Source organism: Daktulosphaira vitifoliae, unplaced genomic scaffold, assembly GCF_025091365.1.
Source record: "Daktulosphaira vitifoliae isolate Bord-2020 unplaced genomic scaffold, ASM2509136v1 Scaffold_5, whole genome shotgun sequence".
NCBI lineage: Eukaryota > Metazoa > Arthropoda > Insecta > Hemiptera > Phylloxeridae > Daktulosphaira > Daktulosphaira vitifoliae.
In genome coordinates, this window is record NW_026099576.1 from 21015968 (window position 1) to 21027537 (window position 11570).

The 11570-nt window shown below is 34.2% G+C and overlaps 2 protein-coding genes across 3 annotated transcripts in view; one reads left to right on the forward strand and one right to left on the reverse strand.

The window, feature by feature from the left end:
- Positions 1–2908, forward strand: part of LOC126907928 (uncharacterized) — a 134793-nt gene extending 131885 nt beyond the window's left edge. For both annotated transcript variants that reach the window (XR_007704652.1, XM_050689634.1), the window contains one exon: positions 928–2908. Coding sequence is in view for 1 of the 2 variants with exons in the window: in XM_050689634.1 (XP_050545591.1) it covers positions 928–1801 (874 nt within the window). In the remaining variant the exon portion in view is untranslated. The remainder of the gene's footprint in view (positions 1–927) is intronic.
- Positions 2909–4275: 1367 nt separating this feature from the next.
- On the reverse strand, positions 4276–10681 carry LOC126907917 (uncharacterized). Its single transcript, XM_050689602.1, has 2 exons — positions 10424–10681; positions 4276–9789 (listed from the first exon to the last, which is right to left on the reverse strand). Exon 2 carries the CDS (start codon positions 9745–9747, stop codon positions 4450–4452), a length of 5298 nt encoding a protein of 1765 aa, XP_050545559.1. The 5' UTR covers positions 9748–9789; positions 10424–10681; the 3' UTR covers positions 4276–4449.
- Positions 10682–11570: the final 889 nt, after the last annotated feature.

Genomic DNA, 11570 nt, shown 5'->3' on the forward strand with positions numbered 1-11570 from the left:
ATTAATTTGGTGCAATTGTAATATAAATACAGTAACCCAATATTTTATAATATCATTTGAAATAGTTAGTTTATCTGAAATAAATAATTACTTTTTAAAAGATTGCCCAACGACATTATTTTGGTGCTATGGTTTTAAATTATATACAGGGTGATTTTTTTATCATAACCCACTCAATTACTTACAGAATAATAATAATTAAAATTTTTTTTTTTATTATTACCTTTAGTTACACATTATTCTTGAATTATTAACTATGTAATACTTTTTAAGTTCATCCCTTATGCCTGGTAAGGGTGTCAACTTTGTTTTTTTAAATGGTAACACATATTTTTAATTTAATAAAATGTTTGAGTTTTTAATTCAACAGTAAATGGCATTTGAATTTTTAATGAATTTTAATGAAAGTTTCAAATTTTTGAGTTTATATACATGTATAAAACACAAGGTATTACAAATACAGGTAGCTAAATGATTCTTATGACATCGCTGTCACAGTCACGTATTGTTTATTACCAATTATGGCTAGTAAAGTAATTGAGTGGGTTATGATAAAAAAATCACCCTGTATAGCGGTATTTTTTTAAAATGATTAAAAATCTATTTTTGTGCGTAATAAATTTTAGACGTAACTTTATCCATGCTATATATTTAAAAGAATTAATTAGCTCGTAGAAATTCATGAAAGAAAGACTATTAAAATATTATTTTTTTATTTTATCAACTTAAAAAATTTCTTTAAGAAATTGTATTCTTATTTATCAATATTTTAACATATGAATAATAATTTAAAACATAAATTCTGTATTTTCAAACACTTTTGCTTAATTAATCTGAATGAAAATTAAACTATGTCTCATTAATAATAATTAAATTTATATAATCTATGTATTAACGTAATGATCAAAATATATATTTTTAATATAGATTCATACCTCCAATTGATCCAGAAACAAATCAAAATGATGGAATTAAAGCTCTCAATATTATTCGTAAAGAATCTGGTTGGGAATCAATGAATCACATAATTATAATTTATTATGAAAAACTATACACTGTAGATTATATAATGAAAGACGAAATTAATAATATAAATTTTCGAATAAAAAAAGAACATGTATCACAATTAATAAGATGTAGATATATAGAAATAATTAAAAAATATCGTACATTATTATCTGCTATATTATTTGTATGCAATAAAGATGCAAACGAATTTTACCATAATTGTTTGATTAAATTATTTAGCTCATTCAACGAATCCAAAAAAATGCTTGAAGGATTATATGAAGCTTTAATTACTTTAAATAGATCATCAATATGGAGTGATAATTTTAGCTCTAAACTGAGTTTACATAACATTTTAAAATGGGTTTCAGATTTTCTCCGTTTATTGAAGACCAATAATTTTTATCAAAAAAGCTTTATCATTTTAAATGATAAAACAAAAACCGAAATGGTTGAAAAACTTCTAGAAATTTTTATAAGCTATTTTAACGACTTTAGTTCTGAATTACATAGCGAAATTAGTATAATAAACACTCAATGTCATATTAATAAACCTTTTAATAACGAAATGGCTTATATAACAGATTTTAAGAATTCAAAAAATATATCAAATAATTCAGATTTACAACGGGAATTACAAATTATTTATAATGCGTGTAATTATTTTGAAAATTTTTGTAAAGATGTTTACAAATCTTGTTATGAAGATCTGGGTTTCAAAAAAGTTTCAGAATTCCAAAACAAACCATTAGACGACAAACTTATCCCATTTACCAAAGATTTATCAACTTAGTCAATACTGAATATTAAAGGCTAAGAGCTTCAACAAGTTAAATTTAAAAAGTAGATTAAAATATCATTTATCAATAATTAAGAATTATTATATTTTGCATGTATAATTTAAAAAAATATTTTTGTAATTCATATTTTGCTTAACATATCTCTTATTATTTTTTTTAATTAGCTGCATTTAACACAGTCTTTACCTGCACACTTTCTACAAAATAATACTTAGAATAGTTCACTAAGTAAAAAAATATAATTTTATAGTTAATCGCGTTAAAAATCATTAGTAGTTTTTACATTTGAATCGGTTTTTTTAAAAAGGCCATATCTCCATAAAATTTTATTTTTCTGGAAACGTAAAAAACTGTTTTTAAAGATCAAAATAAATTTAGATGAAAATTGAATAAGGGTTGAATTATTGAATTCCCTTATAAAAAACCAACTATGATATAATATTGACTATTTATACCTATTGGATTATTTTATGAGGGAATGAACGTGTTTTTCATATGGCCTTTTCCAATGTATTGTAAATTTTCATTGATTATGACCTCGCGACTCTGATCAATTGTTTATTGTATATTATCATATAAAATTAATTAATTAGTCTTACAAAATATACTGTGCATTCTTTGTAATAATTTTATTTATGAACTTCAACATCACTTCTTTTTAGTTAATTTTTTATTTTAATACCAATCGTAGACTCAGTTTCGTTTTCGAATTTACTCAAATTGACTTATTATTATTTTATATTCTTGATAATTACAATAATTATTATTGTTATTATCAACTGTTATCGTCAACAGATAGACAATAAACCAGATGAAAATAGAATTTTAACAAATAAAATTGCTGATCAAGTTATTTTTGGAGAAATGGCCTTTTCGAATGCACTTGTTATTTTTAGACTAAACGAGTTGTTGGAGATATGACGGTTTCGCAGGAATTATGAATTATTATTAAATATACACATCTATCACATAAAAGCAGTTTTGAAAAAATGTGGAGAAATGGCCTTTTCGAAATGACCGATTCATTTAATAAAATAGTGATATAATGTTATATTAAAGTTTATTTGATTTTATTAAATATAATTATAATTATACAATTATTATTTTAATTATTATTATTCATTAATGTAAATAATTATTTGAAGCTCGCAAACTTACTAATTTCACATTTTTTTTGTATCGCTATTGGTGTCGATGTAATGGTGATCCGTCCATAGATGAATTGATTAATTAACTAAACAATTGAATTATTATATCATGGTTATAAACTCATAATTTTAGCTGAAAAACAATCACCTATACTCGAAATTGAATTATAATTTTTATAGATTTACCGATTTCACTAAATGTGTCAGTACCATCATTGTTTATTAATGTTAATGATGATTTGACCAACAAAATATGTTCTTAACTATACCATGTTTATAAACATAATTTTGGGCAAAAAAAAAAAGAAATAACCTACACTCGAGATTATATTATAGTTTTTATATATTTTAATGATAAAGTATAGGAATATATTACAGTTTTTCTTTTCATTAAATTTTTGTTTTTTTTTTATCAATGACAAATTAGAAATTAAGTATTTTGATATAATATGAAGGGTACACAAAAGAAAATAAGGTAAGTCAATTTTTGTAAAATGAAAAAATCTAGATTTTAATTTTAAAACGCAATGTTTTTTTACAGTGCAACAAATTTTCGAGTAATTTTACTTTAAGCGGGTATATAGCGTAAATCTTCTAACATTTATTTTAATTAACATAAACTCTAGAAAAATAATACTTATTTACTATTTATATTGAAGGGTATATGTTAATGCTCGTGAATGGACTGTAATCATAAAATAATAAAAAACAGAGTATGAAACTCTACCATGTGTAAAATATATCAAATGTCGTTATAACCTAACTGCATGAGTAACCTACGCTGGTTAACAAGTAATACTATATGCGTTATGTCGTGTAGCTTAATCTGTGAGTATTGCGTAAATAGCCCTTAACATGTCGTGATATCCGCAGAGTACCATCGACATATAACAGTAGAGTACCGCCTTGCACGAGTACCCTAGACGTCAATCGACCACCGCAGTGCGCCGACAACGATTACTAAAAGAACAATAGAACACTCGCTCTGAGCCAGTGCCCTTAAACGTGTCATGGTATCCGCAGAGTACCGATGGCACATAACAGTAGAGTACCGCCTTGCACGAGTACCCTAGACGTCAATCGACCACCGCAGTGCGCCGACAACGATGACTATAAAACAGAAATAATTAAAATACAGTTAAGGTACCACACTCTAATTATTTCTTTCTGATTATGTAAATTATGCCCAATGTAGCTGTGCGCAAGTGAACTCATGCAGTTAACTTATTTAGAATTGCTCTAAATAATATTGTGTTATGTGTAAATTTGTCTATTGTAGACAAATTTATTCTATGCAATAAAATAAAAAACAAACTTACTTACAGTGAATGGTCAAACACAAATTGTCTTGCTTTATTAAGAAAATAACTTATAACAAAATGAAACACAATTAAATAAATATGAAATATAACAAAGGGGGAATATCTGCTGCGTCCTTCTTCATCTACTTAATTCTGAACACTGACCGTCGTTGAGACTACAAGCCACCCTCATTACCTTTCCTTGGTAGGTAGTACCGATCCCTTCTGTGACGCTAGGCAGCAGGTCAACCGGTCCGAACTACCTGCCTCTTTGTTCGCCGACCTTCCGCACCCTGTTGAACTGGATGAATTTCCAGGCTCAACAATAGGCAGTCTACTGAGTCGTGTTATGGGTCGGCGGATTGAACCTGTTGCTGTTTTTAATGTTGCTACACGAATTTTTCCATCAGGTCCCGCGTAAACTTGTTCTATACGTCCTAGTTTCCATGCCAGTGGTGCTTGATTGTCTTCTTTTATTAGTACCAATTCACCAAGACGTAAATTTTGTTGTGGTTTCGTCCATTTTGTTCGCTGTTGTAGTTGATGTAAATATTCTGATTGCCATTGCTTCCAAAACTGTTGTGTCATATTTTGTATCATGTGCCATCTCTGTTTCCACGCCTTAATTTTTGTATAGTCAAGTTCTGGAAATGATGTTAATGGACGTCCAATTAAGAAGTGACCTGGCGTGATTGGTTGTAGATCGGATGGATCGTCGGATAATGCATACAGTGGCCGTGAATTGAGAACTGCTTCGACTTGTGCCAATATTGTTGTAAGTTCCTCAAACGACAGCGTTGCTTGACCTACCACTCGTCGAAGATGATATTTTGTTGCCTTTACACCACCTTCCCACAAGCCTCCGAAGTGCGGTGCGTGCGCAGGGATAAACTTCCATTGTATGCCTTCGTGGGCGGCGGTTTTAGCAATTGTGGCTTGTGAGTGTTGTATGAATTCACATAGTAAATTATCAGCTCCGACGAATGTTGTCCCATTGTCAGAGTTTACTTCAACAGGCCTTCCACGTCTTGCTATAAAGCGTCTAAATGCGGCAAGAAACGCTTCTGTCGTTAAGTCTGACACCAGTTCTAAGTGCGCTGCGCGTGTGGCAAAACATACAAATAGTGCTACGTATGCCTTGGTAGTTGTTCGACTTCGTTTTCCACCAACTCTTAAATGAAAGGGCCCGGCGTAGTCTACACCGCACACGGTAAACGCTGGTGATGGATTTACGCGTGCTGCGGGTAACGAACCCATGAATTGAGTGGCGGTTTTTGATCTCCAACGGAAACATTTGACACAATTTTGAACTTCTCTTTTAGTTAAGTTGCGATCTCCAAAAATCCAAAACCGTTGCCGCAAAGATGCTCGAAGATGCGACGGGCCAGCATGCATTAATCTTCTATGTTCAAATGCAATTAACATTTTGGTAAATTCGTCCCCCGGAAGTATTACGGGGTGTCTTTCGTCATAATCTACTTGTGCATTTTGAATCCGCCCTCCAACACGCAAGATGTCGGATGTGTTTAAAATTGGGTGCAGTGTTTTTAGCTTACTATTTTTATTCATTTCTCGGCCATTTTTCAAGTTGTCAATGTCGGTTGAAAATGCCGTGTGTTGTGATTTTCGTACCCACACGTTTAATCCGTCCTGTACTTCTGATACTGATAATTCACCAATGAATCTTGTTGTTTTTTCTCTTTTACAATTTTTAATAAATCGTAACATGTATGCTGTGACCCGTTGTAGCCGTTCTACTCGTGAAAACCGTTTGAGAATCGTATCGTCCGTCACTTCAGTGCTGATCAAACTGACTTGTTGTATGCGCCGTTCAGGGATAGGCTCTTCGACTTGGGGTTTAGTATTGTTTGGCCATGCGTCTTCTGGATATGTTAGCCACTCAGGCCCACAGAACCAACGTTGGTTTTCAGCCAATTGTGAGGCAGAAATTCCCCGACTAATAACGTCGGCTGGATTATCCTCTCCTTTGACATATAACCACTCACAACCCGCCGTTCGGTCATGAATTTCGCCTACACGATTTGCTATAAATGTTTTCCATGATCGACTACCTTGTTGGTCAGTTATCCATGTTAATGCCACAGTAGAATCACTCCATAAACAGCAACGATTAATTTTCACCACACCCTTTAGTGCCGTCTTTACCTTGTCAAGTAGTCTGGCACCCAGTAACGTGGCACATAATTCTAAACGTGGTATAGTAGTGTTTCGTAATGGGGCTACACGTGATTTCGAACATAACAGTTGACAGTACACGATTGAGTCATCGTTTGTCGAGCGTATATATACACATGTGCCGTATGCCAACTCGGACGCGTCGCAAAATACGTGGATTTGAATGCCTTGCTTCGTAGAGATAGTTGACCGTCTAGGAATAGTAATATTGTTTAATATTACTAAACCTTTACGATATTTTATCCACTGCTTGGTGTATTCGAGCGGCAATGGGCTGTCCCATCCTGTGTTGAGGCGCCATAAAGATTGAATAAAAATCTTTGCTGTAACAATAATGGGACCCATCAATCCCAGTGGGTCAAATAACTTAGCGATCTCTGAAGTGACGACTCGCCTTGTCACTGTTTTCGCTGGTTTCCATTCCGTGACCTTATAGTGTAAACTATCTGTAACTGGTACCCAATTCACCCCAAGTGCCTTAGTGACCATATTGTCCGAAAAATTTAACTTGTGAATGGTACCCTTTAGATTTTCTGGTAAATGACTCAACAGGCTAGTATGGTTAGCACACCAATTTCGTAAAAGAAAACCGCCTTTTTCGCATAATGAACTAACATCACGTTGCAGGCGTCTAGCTTCTGTCAGTGTGTCAGCTCCGGTTAATAAATCATCAACATAAAAATCACGTTTTATTGCTTGGGCAGCGACTGGTAAGCTATCACCTTCATCTTCGGCAAGCTGATGCAAGGTTCGGACAGCCAAGTACGGCGCAGCCGCTGTACCATATGTTACGGTGGTCAAAACATACGTCTTTAATGTTTCGGTGGGTCGATCACGCCATATGATTTTTTGTAACTGCTGGTGCGGTTCGCATATTTTAACTTGTCGGTACATTTTCTCAATATCCCCTGTTATAACATAGCAGTGTAGCCGGAACCTGATTAGAATATTGAATAGATCCTCTTGAATTGTGGGGCCGACCATCATTGATTGATTTAGTGAGATTCCCGTTGTGCTTTTTGCTGACGCATCAAAAACCACGCGTAGTTTGGTGGTGGTACTCTCTGCCTTAATCACACAATGATGTGGCAAGTATGCTTCTGGTAATGTCCGTCTTATCGGTTGTGTCTCTTCATACATATGACCCAATGCCTCATACTCCTTCATAAATAGTGTATAGGCCGACTTTGTCTCTGGACAGGATTCTAATCGTTTTTCTAATGCATAGAACCGACGGATTGCCATTGTTTTCGTGTCGCCAAGATTTTTCAAGATTTCGTTGCATAGCGGTAAATTTACTACATACCGTCCGTCTGTATCTCGCCGTGTTGTTTCTCTATAAAATTTGTCACACGCTGTTATTTTTGAGTTTTGTATCGTCATGTCATTATGTTCTTCAAGCTCCCAGAACTTACGCAAAAGTGTGTTTAAATCTTCGTCTGGCTGTGTAATCGCGGTGAAACACTGAATATTTGTTTCTGTATTTTCATTACTGTTTACGCGTCCCGCAATTACCCAACCAAACACCGTATTTTGCAACGTAATAGAGTCCGATAATGTAACATGTTCTCCTCTGAGCAATGTGAAGAATAGTTCTGCGCCTATCAGCAAATCTATATGACTCGGCTCATTGAACTTCGGATCTGCGAGTTGAATTTGACTAGGAATCGGAACAGACGCTAACGGTACACGTGCTATTGGTATACGATCTGTCACATCCTTCAGTAATACAAACGATGTACGCTGTTTGTAGGTCGAATTTGTTGCCTGAATTTGACAATGAACGCGACCTAAGGCCCCGTTCGAAGAATTACCAATTCCGAAGATGGTGAGATTAGTTTTTTCTTGATAGAGTTGTAGTGAATTTGCCAACCGTCTCGTCATAAAATTAGACATCGAACCAGAATCTAGCAGTGCTCTGGCCATACAAGACTTACCGGTTTGTGTATTTACAACACGAACCATCGCTGTAGACAGCAAAACCGATCCGCCTTCAGCTTTTGCTACATTTGCTACAGTTTTCTCTGCCTGGGCCACTTCATTGTTTCGGTGAATAAGCGTGTTATGACCCTTTCCACACAATTTGCAACTGCCATTTTTGCAAACTGCAGCATAGTGGCCTGGTCGAAGACAGTTTAGACACAACCTGGCCTCACGAATTTGTTGAACTCTCTCATCAATTGTGCCTGTTGCTAATTTTTCACACTTATACACCCAATGATTACCCTTACAGATTGGACACGACGACAGTTTTGTTGTCGTCTGTAAGACCGCAGTTTGACGCCTTTTTGCCGGCTGTGCTTCTTTGTTAGATACAACAAATGCCTTTGACCATTGACGCCTTCTCTCTGGCTCCTTTGGTTTGTCCCGTGAAGTTTCCGCGTTGGACTTAATATGACTAGCCGCCTCAACAGATTCTAAAATCAAGCACCTTTTGTCGAGAAAATCTCCGAACTCACTTATTGTTGGCGGCTCGTCGTCAGTTCGTGTACATTCCCATTCACGCAGAGTAACTGCATGTATTTTGCTAGTCACTAAATGAATTAATATGGCGTCCCACTTGTCCGTTGGCTGTCCTAAAGATGACAAAGAACGAATGTGACTATTTAAGTTGTTGACTAATTCTCGAAGACCTCTTGCAGTTTCCGTCTTCTGCTCTGGCAACTTGAACAACTCCGCAACGTGAGTGCCTACAATTAACCGCCGGTTTTGATAACGTTGACAAATTGAACTCCATGCGATTGAATAGTTGTCATCAGTTGTTTCTAATGACATTATTACCTTTCCCGCTTCTCCCTTGAGAGCTGCTCTTAGATGATGAAACTTTTCTATTTCGTCAATATCCTTGTTGTCATGAATCATTGAGCGAAATGTGTCCCTGAAAGTTAACCACTCATCATAGCGTCCACTGAAAGTAGGCAGTGGTATAACAGGCAGTTTCACTCGTCTATTAGTTGTTGTCTTTGAGCTGGAACTCTGACACCCTTTTGCTGAACTAGTTTCAGCAAAATTGGCCATTTGTGCTGATATAACTGATAATAATTCAAAAACCTGATCGTCGACACTACGTCTTATGACAAACTGCTCGTCATCTTCAGCAATGTCTTCAATTTTGTTTTGAATTACTTCAAATTCTGCTTGAAGCTCACGTAATTTTTCATAACGATGCTTAAGTTGAGCATGGCCCACTTCTGTACGATCGTTGAATTCATGTACATAAAAACTCATAGATTGAATTTGACGCATAACTCGATTACGCCGTTTCACAGCCTTCTCAAAAGCTGTCTCTGACATGTTATCCGGTCCGAAGAGCCAATGTTAATGCTCGTGAGTGGACTGTAATCATAAAATAATAAAAAAAAGAGTATGAAACTCTACCATGTGTAAAATATATCAAATGTCGTTATAACCTAACTGCATGAGTAACCTACGCTGGTTAACAAGTAATACTATATGCGTTATGTCGTGTAGCTTAATCTGTGAGTATTGCGTAAATAGCCCTTAACATGTCGTGATATCCGCAGAGTACCATCGACATATAACAGTAGAGTACCGCCTTGCACGAGTACCCTAGACGTCAATCGACCACCGCAGTGCGCCGACAACGATTACTAAAAGAACAATAGAACACTCGCTCTGAGCCAGTGCCCTTAAACGTGTCATGGTATCCGCAGAGTACCGATGGCACATAACAGTAGAGTACCGCCTTGCACGAGTACCCTAGACGTCAATCGACCACCGCAGTGCGCCGACAACGATGACTATAAAACAGAAATAATTAAAATACAGTTAAGGTACCACACTCTAATTATTTCTTTCTGATTATGTAAATTATGCCCAATGTAGCTGTGCGCAAGTGAACTCATGCAGTTAACTTATTTAGAATTGCTCTAAATAATATTGTGTTATGTGTAAATTTGTCTATTGTAGACAAATTTATTCTATGCAATAAAATAAAAAACAAACTTACTTACAGTGAATGGTCAAACACAAATTGACTTGCTTTATTTAAGAAAATAATTTTTAACAAAAATAACTAAAGAAATATGTAATATTTAAGAGTGAAATATCTGCTGCGACCTTCTTCTTCTACTGGGTTCTGAAAAACTGACCGTCGTTGAGACTACAAGCCACCCTCATTACCTTTCCCTGGTAGGTAGTACCGATCCCTTCTGTGACGCTAGGCAGCAGGTCAACCGGTCCGAACTACCTGCCTCTTTGTTCGCCGACAGTATATGCTTACAATTCAGCGTATATCCTGAAATAAAAAGATTTGTTTTTTTTTTTGCGAAACACCACTGATTTTTAACGTGTTTTATTTTTGAATTATGTTAGTAGTTTATGATTAATGAGTAAATTTTTTCTATTTGATTTGTAAATAAAATAGTATAGCATTTAATAATGTTATTAAACTAATAAAATATCGTTTCTGTCAAAAATGTTATTTAGGTGAAAACCTTATACATTTTGTAAGTATGTAATTTGACCAAAGCATGAAAACAAACTATTTTAATTTAATCAGTGTTTTAACCTCTTATGTTATCATCAATTGACAACAATAAAACATTGTTTTAGATAAGTTTGTGTCATTCTGTATTAAGTAATATTTAATATTAGGTAAGTTAAACTTTATTTAAATTAAAAATCACTTTTTATGGTATATTAAAAAAATAAAATGGTATCACAATGGGGTCATAGCACAGTATGGACGTGAAACGATTGGGACAAGCATAGACGATATCTGACGGTGATTAAAAAAGTAACATCAACTCCTATTCCTTAATTATATCTTGATTAGTGGTTCTTTGATTTAAAAGAATAATATAGGAATAAATACTAATTACAGAAATTAAATTCAGTTGAAATTGATATTCAATAATTTAATATTGTAATTTATAAGGAATAATTATAAAAATAATAAAGTGCTTGTAAAAAATGTTTGTTACTTATGAATAAATATACTGGACTATAAGGAACTTTCATCTGAAACAAAAATATATTTTTTTTTCAACTTGTCGCGCTGTTTGCAATTCTGCAATTAGACTTTTTCTATCATTTCTAATTTTTGATATTATTACTAATTAATATAAAATGAGTATTTACATATAAATAAAAAT